Here is a 14,936-nt window from a genome sequence, read left to right on the forward strand (position 1 = left end):
ACATGACGGTGGTGTGACTGGAATCTGAGTGAGGTGCTGCGGCATCGCCTTAAAAACTCCTTTCATGCTCAGAAAACCACTGATGAAGCAAAATAACAACGATTCTGCAAAGAGGAGTGGGCCAAAATCCCTCCCCAGTGCCTGTCATCACAAATACTCGACAGAAGCTGCTGCATTTAAGGGCGGAACAACCAACTACTAGGTTTAGGGAGTGATTACTTTTTCATTAAGGGGCAGGTTGGTGTCTGTTGCTTTTTTTAATTTAATAAAATAAATCATCCTTTATAAAGTGCTGTTTCTATTTTCTCAGGGTATCTGGGTCTGACATTAAAATTAGTTTGACCACCTGAAACATTTATATGTGACAGAAAAAATGCTTAAATATGTTTTTTTTTTTTTATAGCACTAAATGTCCTAATAAAATAACTGGCATGTCTGCTTAAGCAAATGAACTAAAACACACCCAGGAAAAGTGTGAAAAGTTTTTCCTCTTGCCTTTTTTTTAACCAAACGTACGCTAACAAAACTGTTTTAAACCCTAAAGTTTACCGTAGCTAAGTTTGGACTTTGTGTAACCTGCTGTCTTCGCAGGTATTAACAGCAAGACGAGTCAGCACGGAGCTATCGAGGCGTCTGAGTCCAGGTTGTCCTCAGGAGGTCCGTCGGCTCTAAACTCCTCCTGCATAGAAAGGCCTTCACACATTAAGCTGTCAGGGCATTCCTCATATTAGATTTACTCATATTTACTTTAATTTTCATTTCCTATCATTTTCTGGGACGTTTAGTCAAATCTTTTTCTCTATCTGGTCTCCCGTATTTTCTAAATCACTCGTTCCTGCCTGTCTTACACATGACGTTATAAATCGTCCCACTCAGTAATCTCATTGTATATCCCACAAAGCTGCTTTGATACCGGCACATAGTTATAAACGCACGCTAAGTAAGGGAAAACACCCCGGGCCCTGTAATTTTGGGCAAACCCGCAGCGGCTGACGTTTTAATGAGTATTTGTGGCCAGGAGTGCATGTGTGTGTTTTCTACCTGACAGAAGTCATGAAGCGCATGAAGTCAGGTGCACACGTCAGCAGTTTTCCACATTTCTGTGTCGTTGTGATGCAAACACAGATCGCCATGCAGAACATGTGACTTTGCGTTTAGAGCGCTATCGGACGTTTCCTGAGGGGCCAAACTTGTTCCCTTCAAATCAAACTCTTGACTCAGATCTGTCAAAGGTGTCTCTCGGGTCACGGAGGACACGGAGGACACGGTGTAGGACGGTAAGGTTCTGACGGAGGAGGGACGAAAACATGAGGTCAGGTAGGAGGACTATAAAAGCTCTGCCTAACTTCAACCAAACGAGGGCTTAATGACAGCCTGCAGGCCTGATGTAGAAGATGTGGGATGCAGAGCAGCTTCTCTGTGAAGTATTTGACACAAACAGCAGGATGTGTTCACAGGAGTCCTGAGGTAGGCACACATTTTTATTTCTGTTTAGATGTGTTTATGTATGCTTTCTAAATGATTTTCCTGTCCAATAATTTCTGTTCTCTTACTTTCAAAGGAAGCAGCGTTTCACACGTCGCCACGATGCCCAGGTTTCAGATGAGTTTGGGATGTTTCCTCCTCCTTTGCTGCGTCTGGCTGGCCGAGTCCCGGCAGCTGAAGTTTGTCGTTGCTGTGAGTGAAACCCTTTCTTTCCCCCATGGCTTCAAATCCACAATCGTGACATATGTTCTTATTTTCCTTTTTTTTATTATTTTACTTTCCCATGTAATACATCACACACAAGATGTTTGCATGGCGCTACTGATATCATTTGTTTGTTGTACGCCGTGATTTTAACATAATCTGACAGCCTGCTTTGATTTGCATTGTTGCTGATTACGCTGCCATTTTCTGCCCAGTGAGTATTATTTTATTTACACTTTTATCACAAAGGATTACTTTGAGCCTAGCCTCAGACAGCGGCAAGCGTATCTCTCCCAGACACAGCGGCTTTGTTCATAAACCTCTTTATGTAACACTTCCGTACACAGTTGAATTACTTAAGGAGACACTGCACACAAAAACAGTCATGTATCCTTTTCAAGCAGTAGACAGATTTAAAAATCTTGCCGTATATATATATATATATATATATATATATATATATATATTTTTTTTTTTTTTCATATAGTTATATATATATATATATATATATATATATATATATATATAGATAGATATATATATATATATATATATATAGATATATTTATATATTTAGATATATATATTTAGATATTTATATATATATATATATATATATATATATATATAGATATCTATATATATATAAATATCTAAATATATATATATATATATATATATATATATATATATATGCCCATTCCTATTTCTTTTTATTTTTTTTTTTTTGGTATTGTTTTTGATCCATTGTATATATGAAGATTCATGGTATATAACTCAATGCTCCTTCCTTGCTCTGCACCTTCTTGTATGAGCCGATGTGACGAGTGAATTTCTCCATTGTGAGACCAATAAAGATCTCTTATCTTATCTTATATATATAGATATATATAGATATATATATAGATATATATATAGAGAGATATATATAGATATATATATATATAGATATATATTATATATATATATATATATATATATATATATATATATATATATATATATATATATATATATATATATATATTTATATATATATATATATATAAAAAAAAATATGTTTTTCATAAACATTTTGTGTTTATGAGCTTTAAAGTTTAACCCCATATGAAAACATGTCTCCCTGAGTCACCCCTGGTGTTTTTCTGCCTTTTTGCACTGAAAGGTCTTCAGTGATCTCACAGGATTGCCGGAAAACTCTCCAGACTCTTTGTGCAGCGTATTGCAAATGTTCCCATTCATGGACCCGCTTTACAATTAGGCCTCCTAAATGGTCATGAAGGAATTTATTTTGGGGAATCAGGTTAAAGGGGGGCTACACGCAGGCATCGTTTTCTCGCCTTTTCACAGCCCTCCTTTGTGCTGCTCCTATATTTATAGTCCCAGTGAAACAGTACATTCATGTTTGTTGTTGTAACAGCATTAGGAAAAGTTTAAGATGTATGAACACTTCTGTAAGCAACTGTAAATATAATTTCAGAAAAAAAAACACCTAACAATGCATAATCTGCTAATAGAAAGCATTACCTGAGGTGATTTCCTGTTAAACGTTTCAAGGTACAAGGTCATTAAAATACTTTCACTTAAATTTCATAAAAGAAAAATGTTTTAAATCTGTTTCACTGAGGTTTGAAATGTAAATCAACACATGGATTTTCTTTTTAAATAATGAAATGTGGTCTTTTCCTCTCATCTGAAATATAATTTGATTCATTTTTTTCCTTAATTTTAGGGAAAATGCACAATAATAAGTGTTTTTTTTTTAGTAACTCTGAGACTAGAGACACGAGGCAACCTCCAAACAGTCTGGCTGTGTTTTTAAATTCCTAACTAAAAATATGAGCTTTTTCCTGTCTGGACATTTGAGTACAAAATATGATAAATTGTTGGAATGATAGTTGATCCTCATTATCTGTCGGCTTCACAGAAAAATCCGATGCTGAAACTGGCTCCTTACTTTGCTTTTTTTACTGCCTTTGTTGCCATCTGGGCTAACTTCGATCTCTTTGACTTCTCAGACAAGGACCTGAGGACCATGCAATAAATGCAGATGTATAAAAGCAAAGTTTGTGTAACTTTGGTACCATTGTAAAATAAAAAAAATAGCAAAAAAGTAAAACAAAGGGAAAAAAATAGCAGTAGTGTTTCAGTTCAACCTGAAGTTAAAGTTATTGAAAGACTGAAATAGAACTTTTACTCTAAATGATTGTGCATTTAAAGCACTGAAGTGTAAAAAGTTAGTCAGGGTGTGATTTGGCAACTCAATTACAAAGCCTACAATTTAGATATAAAAAATAACTATAATACACTGTTATATTTTTGTTCTTTAGAAAACGGAAAAATAAGAAAATTCTTGATATAATTTTTCCCAACATCCAGTTTTCTTTTTCCCATACTAAGCCAAAGCTGAAAAACAATAACAGCATATTTCTTTTTAGTTTTTACCTAATAGGAAAAGCAAAGTTGAAAAAAACAACAACAACAAAAACATAATTAATTAAACATTATTAAGTAGTGATGTACAAAAATACAATCTGAGATATCCGTGCTGGCCATGGATTAGTCGATAAACTCCATGCGAGGTTATGTTGCGCTGCGCTGCAAGATGCCAACTTAGAAACAAGCACACGGACATGAAAAACATGTCCAGTAAATAAAATACCTTCCTCCCACTTCCCCAGTAAAAGCAAAGCCGTGTAGGACATGCCTGCGAGTACATGAAGGTAAACTGAAGAAAGCAAAAGGGCGGCAGGCGATAGCAGCCTGCAGAAGCCCACTCTGAGAGACGGAGGACAACACGCAGGCAAGCCTTTAAATATTCATCAGAGGTTTTACATTAAAATCATCGAATGCTTTAACGCATATAAAGGTGAACCTGTGAGATCATATGTGACCTTGTCGTAGAATATATAACATAAATGCACCGTTAATGAACGTGCACAGGATGGGGTGCAGCATTTTGCTCGTTACGTTCACTTTGAAGGTTAAAGATTAATCTTCTGCTCTTAAACGTGTGAAGTTTTGTTAATCCTGCAGGTTCAACTCGGCTCATTTGTTCTCCACCCTATTATTTGAGGTTTACACTCGCTTTATTTCTAAATTGTGGGCTTGTCTTGAACAGCAGCTCATCAGATGTTTTCAAAGATGTAACACAGGGTTAGGTCCCTCCTGAGCAAGGCGAGTCTTCAGGTTAATAACACCGATGCTGTTGATCCGGTGTCATCCAAACGACTCGTCTGTGTGCGCCTTAAATCTGGACGGATCTGTTTACAATTAGGAGTTTCTGTTTATGACTGACTTCTCAGGGAGACTACTCCTTTAAGTAGAGGGCATGATGAGCACAGGGCCAGCAGCTCGACGTCTGAATTCATGCAATATAATCTGTTCTGACTTTTAAGGTGTTCCGACACGGCGATCGATCTCCTATTGAGTCGTACCCCAGGGATCCACACGGGGAGGAAGTGTGGGCTCAGGGCTTCGGACAGCTCACCGAGGTGAATGGACTTTCTCTGCGTCCCCGTGTCGCTGTTCTTTTAAGCGTGTTGCAACCCAAAACCAAACTTTCGTTTTTTTTTAAGGAGTGTGAAGAGTAGAATGCTGTAACCGCCCAGGGGGAAAAACTTGAACACAGCAAAAAACAAACTGCAGAATAGGTGTGGGCCGGTGTGAGAGTCTCCCAGAATGATGATGACCTTGAATAGAAGCAGCTCAATTTTACGGCAGCACAGTGTTGGCACAGATATATCAAAAAAAAAAAAAGCGTGACATGATCTCATAGCTGTTCTTTAAAACAGACAAAAAGTTATTACTCTAACCGCTGCAAAGATCAGCCAACATTAATTTAAGGCAATAATAATTATTGGATCTGGAAATTTATTGACAAAATTCTTTATGCAATTGATTTTCAAGTGTTGCATTTTACTTGTGGGTGCAGTTGGTACCACTGGCACCTTGCAGCAAGAAGGTTGTGGGTTTAAATCCCAGCCCTTCTGCATGGGGCTTGCATGTTCTCCCATTGTGTGCACGGACACTCTCTGGGTACTCCAGCTTCCTCCCGCAGTCCGAAATCATGACTGTCAGGTTAATTGCTCTCTCTAAAGGTGAGTGTGAGGATGGTTGTATGTCCTATCATCAAATATTTATTTTATGACATCAGAAAATGAGCAGTTTTCAACATAGACCCAGTGCTCTTCGAGAGAACCAACGGTGCCGCCTTCTCCTTCTTTCAGCTGGGCATGAAACAGCAGTTTGAGCTGGGGAGATATCTACGCAGGCGCTATGCCGACTTCCTCGGCGAGGACTTCAACAACAAGGAGGTGTGTGTGATTCCTCGGATGCGTTTAAATCCTGCTCGGTTTGTTTCCCCCCTTCCCGCCTCGCTCTGTTATCTGAACTGCCTCGTATCTCTGAATCCGTGTTGTCATGTGCGCTCTTGCTGCAACATGCGACAAGTTTTGCGTGTCATCGCCATCTGCAATGGCTGCACTACATGCAGCAACTTAACGAGCATGACACATTGTGGCCGTATCGCTGCCGTGGCCTTGTTACACGCTGAAACCTGGGGTGTACGGCTGCCCCTGGGCTCTACAGTTTGTACAGTATCCACTTGGCAGCGTGTTAGGTTCAGTGGGGCTGCAGGCTCAGCAAACTGTCATTATGAGGCCGTGATTTCTGCTTCGGTTGGCCTTCACCAGCTCTATCCGCCTTATTTTATCCCTCTTATTGTCTCCTAACCCATCCCTCGCTCCCATTTTAAAATAACCTAATTAATATGAAAATAACAACCGTTCCCAGTACCTGTCGCGGGTAATTTGCCTCCGAGTCTCTGTCAGCTTGTACTGCACTTTCCCCCTGTGCTGCCATGTCCGCTTTAATTTCACAAAACGAGGGGAAAAAAGAAGGATTCTCGGTGTCACAGGAGCATCCGGGCTTATCAGTGGGATTTACTGTGTACAAAAACCTGACACGGAGTGAAAGAGGGATAGAGACGAGCAAAGGCTCGTGTCAGAGGAGATCACAGAGAGACGGATCTCCCTCCCTCCTCCTCGCATTTATTCCCCTTTCTTCCTCTTTATGTTAGCTCTGCTGACCTGCATAAATCAGTGCAAAGATGGTGCATATGATTGTCACTTTTCTTCTTGGAAAATGACATAAACTTTATTACAATAAATATATTTTAAGCTTGTGGTTGTAGTTTTATTTTTTTAATATGAAAATAATTCTGACGCTCCTTAACGGCACGTTTCCTCCACCTTTAAACCAGATATACGTCCGGAGCACTGACTACGACCGAACTCTGATGAGCGCCCAGGCCTGCCTCGCCGGGATGTTCCCCCCCACCAGACGCCCGCCTCCCATCATGCCCCAGTTACTGTGGCGGCCAATTCCCGTGCACACCGTCCCCAGGGCCCAGGATAAGGTGGGCTGCTGAGCCAAATAAATATTTCCTTTTCATCCAGCAGCCGCGCACAGCTGTACACAAACCCTGCATAAATTTAGTCGGGTCCCTGGCTTCACACGGCTGTCGGTGTTTCACCTCATCTGCGGACCTCACAGCCAGATGCCCTGTTGTTTTAAAATGGAAAGTAGATTTATGCTCACAAGACTTGCACAGCTTACAATAAATACACTTTTATTGCTCTAACTTTTCTTTATTTTCACCCTTGTATTCCCTGTTTTTCAAGCTGTTGAAGTCCCCAGGCAAAGACTGTCCAAGGTTCAGAGCTTTGATGACAGAGACCTTTGAGAGCGCCCCCTACCAGAGGTTCCTCCGGGCTCACCAGGTAGGAGGGACCACAAAAATCAGAAACTGGTCCTGGGCGAGCCCCTCCTTCTGCTGCCCCATATACAACCCATCTGTCTGTCTGTCTGTCTGTCTGTCTGTCTGTCTGTGTCTTTTTGACACACCGTAGCCTCAGATTTTTATGTATTTTACTGGGATTTTATCTGATACACCATCTTAGAATCAATCCCAATACAATAAAGTTTTTGGTTTCAGTGCGAACTAAGATGAAAAACCTCTGGCAGTTTGAATAAATCAGCAAGGTACGGTCAATACAGAAAGACAAAGAAAGGAGGGATTTTTAATAACGGTTTCTGGGAAACTAGAAGCTCCACTTTTCACAAACAGAGCAACAGCTTCACGAAACACAAACTGTGTTGTGAAGCGTCTTTAATTGTTGTAGCATAATTCGGTTAAGGCTGAAACAGTATGCCGTGTTTTTCACACTTCACTAAATCCAATAAGGTCCAATTGCGAAGAACGTCTTAAAAATGCTCCTTTTTGGTGAGATTTCATAGATAAAGGCTTCACAAATCTCTAATTGTGTTTTAAAAAAAAAAAAAAAAAAACTCTGCTCAGTTTAAATTTCTATAGAGATGTGCAAATTCAGTCCAGACTCCTTACAGAACACAGAAAATGTGTTTTACTGTAACTTAGTACTTTCTGAACCATGAAGCCATGTAAATAAGCAATAGACAACCTGTCTGGGGTGCAGCAGACATACGTTCCTTTTTTTATTTTAAAGGAGAAGTCCGGTCAGCAAGGAAGAATTAATCGATCATTAGCTATACCTAAAACTAATACTTTCGCTGTGATTTAATTAATGTAGCATTAATCAGTAAAAAAAATAAAAGTATTAATTGTCGTCGCGATCAGAGTCTGGGAGCAGCCATTAATGACCAAATATGGTAATACCTCACTCCTGACGTCTTCTAGAAGTGATGTCACGGTGCGGTAAGCCGAGGGTCATTTTCCACGCTTTACAAGCAAATTCAAAAGAAACTATTATACACATCTGCGCTCATCAATATTTTGGATTTCCAGAGGACTTCACCACTGAAATTCGCGAGAACCATTGTTAAAGCAACAATGCCCACGTGCATGGAAGTTGGAAGTTGCAATACATCGGGTAAAAGTGAAAAAAAAACATTAGTTATTTGACCTTTCCGCTACACCACAGCCGCAGCCGACAGATTCCACTCACATCATCCCTTTTTGGTCTCCTCAGCTCAAACTGGTATGGCTGTATTTTATCAAAAGTCAGGTTGCTATCAAGAAAGTCTTCCATATATTCCAAATCGCTATCAAATGATGACGATAAATCCACAGAACTCCCATCGCCGTCGCTATTAAATAAATTACTCTCTGCTTCGCATACTGCACTGGTCGTCGCCATCTTTAATAGCGCGTGGTGACAAAACATCAGATAGAGCGTTGGGACTTGCTCGACATGACGTCACAAACTGGGAGGTGGCAGTACTGTTCTTTGACCAACATGGATGTCTCCAGTAAAGCACATTCAAATGAAAATTACTCTTAATTCAAATAACTTATCATTTATTGAACAGTATGTAATTATTTTATATTTAAAGTACTTTCAGAAGTTTGAATTCTGAATATGACCGGACTTCTCCTTAAATGCCCTTCGAGTGCATTTCTTGGTGCCCGACAAGAAGTGGCCCCCTGGGTGGAGAGTGAATATGGCCATTAAAATCCTCAGCACTGGTTCTATTTTCAGTTGTTAAAGGAGTGGGAATAAAATGAAACAAAGCTGAATCTGAATCTCTGATTGTTGATCCGGGCTACATGGGAGCTAGCATTAGCATTAGCATTGCATCAAAGCTAGCTGCCACAGGAATTTAAAACTCCCATAAACCAAGAATTTAAAAACAGAAGGTATATTTCTCATGTCTGTTGAATTGTGCCCTGTATCAAAGATATGCTGGAATTTACCTAACCTGCATTGGACAATTTATATACCAGATTATTTCCATAGTCTGTTTCCCCCTTATAAAGGTCATCCCCCTTTGTTCTTGTATTCACCAACACTTATCTCGAGCCATGTCCCTGCCAACTTGTGACTTGTGCTCACTGGTTTCAGAACAGATCTACAGAAATCCTGCTGTATTTCCTGTTAAATACTATTCCCCCGATTTTGGCTGCTTCTGTACTATTTGACACGTAAAGAGGCAAACACAGCAAATCCCGCATTTTGGTGAAAAACATGCAGTTGACAGTGGCTGCTGCCAACACAATCAGCACTTCCACTGGATGTGTTAGTTATGCACCAGACATCGTGTCCTCTCACTGATTTTTCTCAGGCACGGTGACTCCGGTGCCTACAAAAAGCTGCACAGTGCAATTTCTCTCACATTCTCAGAGACACTAATTAACGGTTGGATTAAATTAGATAAGGAATTACAATGAAACAGTTTTAATTAAACCGAGTCCCATGCGCTGCTTGCTAAGGAGGTGTTGGAGATCGGGCCAGAGCCGCTCGTGTTAAATTTGAACACCCTCTGCTGTACCTGCAAGGTACGTGCGGGTGGAGACACTTCTCACAACTTAAGTTTGTTCCTTTTAGAACAAGAATATTTAATATAATTAGATTTGCAGCTACAAATATGGGTCATAGAAACATGCATGACACAGAAATGTAAAAGGAAATCACATAGTAGAAGATTCAGAAGTAAGAATAGGTTTTATATGGTAAAATGTATGTACTCTGTTAAGGCCTGAGCCATATTAAAGACTTGGGTTGAATTTATTGGGAATTTTCTGTGATTCACACATACACCACCGCTAATATTTGGATAAACGTCTCTCAGCAAGTAGCGTCAAGGGAACATGCTTTTAGCATCCATCAACAAGCTTCTGCTGGGATTCTGGCTGAATATCTGAGCGCTGTTCTTATTCTCCTTTCAATTTGCTGGTACAGATCCAACCTTTAAGCTTAGTGAAAACATTTTGAACAGCTCGGGGCCATCAGTTTCATCTTTTTAATCCATTCCAAAACCGATTTTGATGTGCGTTTGAGATCATTGCCCCGTTGAAACGCCCCAGTATGTTCAGGTTTCAGCCGCCTGGCTGCTGATTTGAGGAGAGGTTCGACAAGCACCTCCGTATATCTGACAGTTAACAACGTATTTGTGGGTTTTGAAGTCTTCTCTTGGCTCTGTCGAGCACACTTTTTTTTAATCAATGTGGCCAAACAGCTGAATCTTTTGCTGTTTGATCGTAAAACTTTTCTCCAGAAAACGTTTGGCAGGTCCGTGCGTTCGCCTGCAAGTTGCAGTGGAGGTTGAAGGAGTCGCTTTAAATGAAAGCAGCCAGTTGTTTCCCGATCCGGATCCCCTGATGATGGAAATCTGGACCAAAACTCAGACAGAGCTATAGCTGACCCGGTGTTAGCCAGGTGTTAGCATTAGCGAGCGCTATTGTGTGAATGTGGCAATAGCATAAAGCACTTAGGGAGGTCTGTTAGACTAGAGAAGTGCTGTTTAAATTCATTCCATTTCACAATTTTACCATTTTCATCACAAATCCTGGTGAGATTTCCAGTCAGAATTGTCTCAGAGGCTTTTGATGGCTTCACAAAGCTTGTGGTCGAGGTACAGCTCAGTAGCATTTAACCAAACATTGTGGGTGTATGTGTATATTTCAGCCTGTATGTAGTATTTTGATCCTCAGTGGATTTGACACAATCCACAGAAGTGTCAGGAGTTCGGTGTTGATCAAAGTTCTCCTGTTTGTCTCGCAGAGGTTTGTGGAGGGGCTTTCCAACCACACCGGCTACCCGGTGTCCAGACTGGTGGGAAAGAAAATTTGGAGGGTTTACGACACGCTCAGCTGTCAGGTTTGTTCCTCAGCAAACTACACAAACTTGTGGTTATCGTCATGTTTTTAAATTCAGGTAAAATCCATTGTGAAAGCAACAACACCCCTTGAAATGTAACCGTGACACTCTTTGTCCCGTTACAACCGCAAACTTGAAGATATCTCATAGCGATTTCATTCAATTGACCAACGCAAAGTTGTGGAAGAAAAATTATACCCTTTACAGATAAAAATGTCTGGTGTGCTTTAATTTTAATCTCTTTTTTACTAATCCAGTGCTTTAAACTTTAAGCATCTCATGGAGCTCTTTAATTCCTCAGTCAAAAATAGCAAGAATATGAAGCATCTGCAGATCTACCAAAGGAAATTTTAAACAGCTTGAACAATTTTATTAAACAAAGTTAGAAAACCAGGTGTCCTTTACAATGTACTGCACAGTTATTCACTGCTCTGTGCAGATCTGAAGAAAATCTCCCCACACCATGCTGATGTCTGTAGTAGAGATGTGAGAAAAATGTTTTTAAAAAAATTCAAGTTTCAACCAGATATGCGGTAAATCATGATCGGGAACCTGCTCCTAGACCCAGAGCTAGATACGATGGTAAAAAGATCATTTCCTTAATAGATGTGGGAAGATATTTCATATTTAGACTTAAACAGACTTAAATGTATGGAGAAATAGTAATTAAAGCTGTGTGACATGGATGCTTTCTGGGCCAGGTTAAACACGCTCATTCACACTTGCAAAAATGAGCATCTGTTACCTTCCTACTCTAATCTAAAAATAGATGGAATCACAGAAACAATGTAATCCAGCACATTAAGCCCCATCGCTGTCTCGTTTTTTTTCATGGCCATGTGATTAATAACAGGGTAATGAGCGCTCCTTTCTCTTGCACAGAGGATCCATAACTTGACTCTCCCTCGCTGGGCCACCCATGACGTCCTGGACACCCTGAGGAGGATAGCATCCTTTGAGGTCACGTACAGCATCCTCAGTCACAAGCGAAAAGAGAAGGCCAGGCTCTCGGGAGGTGGGAATTCACATTACTGTCTGTTTATTTGCAGAACAGCTGGGAGGAAAATGTTACGGGGAGGGGGGAAAAAAAAGCGCTGTGCATCCGATGTGGCTGCTGGCCGAGGCTTTGTTTTTGCCTCAAACGATCTGGAGTGCAGCTCTGGGTCTCCCGGAGGAATGCTTGCACGCATGTGCTAATGGGACAAAGACGACAATGCCAAGAGACGCGGCTCAGTAGGGTCAAAAGGATCGCGTTGGTGTCTGCAGAAAATTAATTTGCACTGTTGACTCTGTGCTCATTTACCAGGGGTGTTGCTAAACGCCATCCTGAGGAATTTCTCCAGCGCCGTGGAGCACGGCAGCGCGCTCAAACTCATTCTGTACTCAGCCGTAAGTCCATCGTCTTACACAAACTCGCTATCCGTGTCGCAAAGTGCTGTTTCGCATCCCCTCACATCCTTATTGCTTGCACTTATCCTAGCATGACTCCACACTCATCACCCTCCAGGCAGCTCTGGACATCTACAACGGGCTCCTTCCTCCCTACGCTGCCTGTCAACTCTTTGAGTTCTACCAGGAGTATGATGGGTAATGACTTCCTTCCAGTCTGGGCTTCATGCGCTCTGCTATTTGCATATTCAAGTACGCTATCTAGGTCAGATGTACACACACACGCACAGCATTTTGATTTATTGCATTCTTCTTTTTAGTTGAATGAACAAAAATTTATATTTATATATATTTTACTCTTCAGTCCGATGGAAGCTGGGCATCTATCCAGAGCCGCTCTGGCCGAATTAGCACAGAATGCAAAGTCCATTTACATAACACTTCCCACAAGTGTGTGTCATCTTATTCTTCTCATGCTCATAATTACCCAGATCCTATTCAGTGGAGCTGCATTACCGTAATGAATCCTCGTCCGACCCCCACGCCAACCCTGTGCCGGGATGCAACGGCGTCAACCCCTGTCCTTTGTCCACGTTCACCGAGCTGCTGCGGGACGTGATGCCGGAGGAACGGGAGGTCGAGTGCGGCTTCAGGACAAGGCTGTCAAGCACAGGTACAGGGTCCCTTCCCCACTGACGTTTAATGTTGCTCAAAACCGGATTAAGTCAATAATTTACAACTCACATTACAACAAGACATTGTATGTTATACAACAACAGAAACTAGTGCCTAACTTTAAAGTGGATGGAAAATCCTCCATGATTCTGTCCTTAGAAGTCACTTAATAGATAAATGGAACCCACTTGTGTTTGATTTATAATTCTTAGCATCTGAGTATAAATGAACTTGTTTTGTAAAGGCCTTAGAGGTTAATTAGACGACATCACTAAGCAAACAGCATCCCCACAGTGACACATGGCGGTGGCAGCATCCTCCATGCTTTCATTCAGAAGGAAAACCACAGTTGGTCAGCATTGATGGGAGGATGGAGGGAGCTAAATCCAAGAAAACTGTGGAAGAAAACCTGTTAAAGTCTGCAGAAGATCTGAGACTGGGGCAGAGGGTCACCTCCCAGCAGGACGACCACCCTGAACATACAGCCAGAGCGACACTAGAAGCTTTAAATAGAAGCATGGCCACGACCAACTCAAAATTCAGAGCCAAATCCAATTCAGAATCTTTTTAAGACTTAAAATGTGATTCCTGCCATCAAATCTGACTGAGGTTGAGCTGTTCAGCAAATAACCAGGGAACCTTTTTGGTCTGAGGATGAGCAAAGTGGGTCTCCTAACAGATTAGCAGCAATAATTTCAGTGAAAGGTGGTTCAGAGATCACCTTCTCTTCACTTCCCAATCATGTATTAATTTGTTTTGGTCTGTATCATAAAATCCTAATGAAAATATAGTGACAAAAAGTCGAGGAGTATGAATGCTTTATCTGTTTCTGTAGCATTTCATCTGTTTGTTTAGCCAAAATGTGTTTAAAGAAATGTTTAACACCTAACATGAACTGTTGTCTCTTGTAGGCGTCATTACAGCTCTTGCAGTGGCGGTGGGTCTCCTGGCAGTGGCGCTGTTGCTCAGCATAGTGGTGGCAGTCCATAGGCGGAGAGCGTCCTACTCCAGGGACGTGTAGAGCAGAGAGCCACCAAATATGTGCCAAAAATAACAAAAGCATGCTTCCAAGCTGTGGCTACTGCCCCGGTAACTCTGTACTTAAGCATCTAAACACTTTGGGATGAGTTTAGAAGCTCTTTTTCTCATCTTATGAATCTGACGTCTGAATGAGCCAACAAATGCACAATATACCTGAGAAATGTAAACAGAAATAAGATGCAACGGGAAATAAACCAACTGTGTTGCAGATCATCAATAAACTTTATTTGAATCACTCGTAATAACTTGTATCCCTCATGGTGACATTCACTCTACATCTGCAGTTTGGCTCATGCGATTTCACACCCTCCGCTGTTCGGCTCCTCATTTTTTATCCGGGTCTGTGGCCACTGCGGAGCAGAAAGAGCACACTTCAGCTTCTAAATGAAAGTGATGATTGCTTGTGACTCATGTGTTTGTCTCCTGGAAGCATCTACTCTAGTGTGATGCCTAAAGTTTGGTAAAAATACAGGTGCAGGTATAAGATCCAGATGACATGTCTAA

At 40.9% G+C, this 14,936-nt stretch overlaps 2 protein-coding genes across 8 annotated transcripts in view; one reads left to right on the top strand and one right to left on the bottom strand.

Annotated features, from left to right (window-relative positions):
* The first annotated feature begins 1,267 nt into the window (after nt 1–1,267).
* On the top strand, nt 1,268–14,715 carry acp3 (acid phosphatase 3). Of its 2 annotated transcripts, none has more exons than XM_036141709.1 (12): nt 1,268–1,467; nt 1,562–1,677; nt 5,088–5,183; nt 5,919–6,005; nt 6,953–7,108; nt 7,374–7,472; nt 11,232–11,327; nt 12,210–12,342; nt 12,634–12,716; nt 12,835–12,914; nt 13,208–13,389; nt 14,303–14,715. In XM_036141709.1, the coding sequence occupies exons 2-12, from the start codon at nt 1,588–1,590 to the stop codon at nt 14,410–14,412; spliced, it is 1,212 nt and encodes a 403-aa protein (XP_035997602.1). In that variant the 5' UTR covers nt 1,268–1,467; nt 1,562–1,587; the 3' UTR covers nt 14,413–14,715. The 2 variants fall into 2 exon arrangements, with proteins under 2 accessions (XP_035997602.1, XP_021172479.2); XM_021316804.2 differs by having other exon boundaries at nt 1,271–1,467; nt 12,808–12,914.
* The window catches only part of mybpc2b (myosin binding protein Cb), a 28,587-nt gene continuing 28,286 nt past the window's right edge, over nt 14,636–14,936 (bottom strand). For all 6 annotated transcript variants that reach the window (XM_012863123.3, XM_021316803.2, XM_012863122.3 and 3 more), the window contains one exon: nt 14,636–14,782. In XM_012863123.3, the coding sequence (XP_012718577.2) occupies nt 14,757–14,782 (26 nt within the window). In that variant the 3' untranslated portion in view covers nt 14,636–14,756. The remainder of the gene's footprint in view (nt 14,783–14,936) is intronic.

This window comes from Fundulus heteroclitus, chromosome 10 (assembly GCF_011125445.2).
Source record: "Fundulus heteroclitus isolate FHET01 chromosome 10, MU-UCD_Fhet_4.1, whole genome shotgun sequence".
In the NCBI taxonomy this organism is placed as follows: Eukaryota; Metazoa; Chordata; class Actinopteri; order Cyprinodontiformes; family Fundulidae; genus Fundulus; species Fundulus heteroclitus.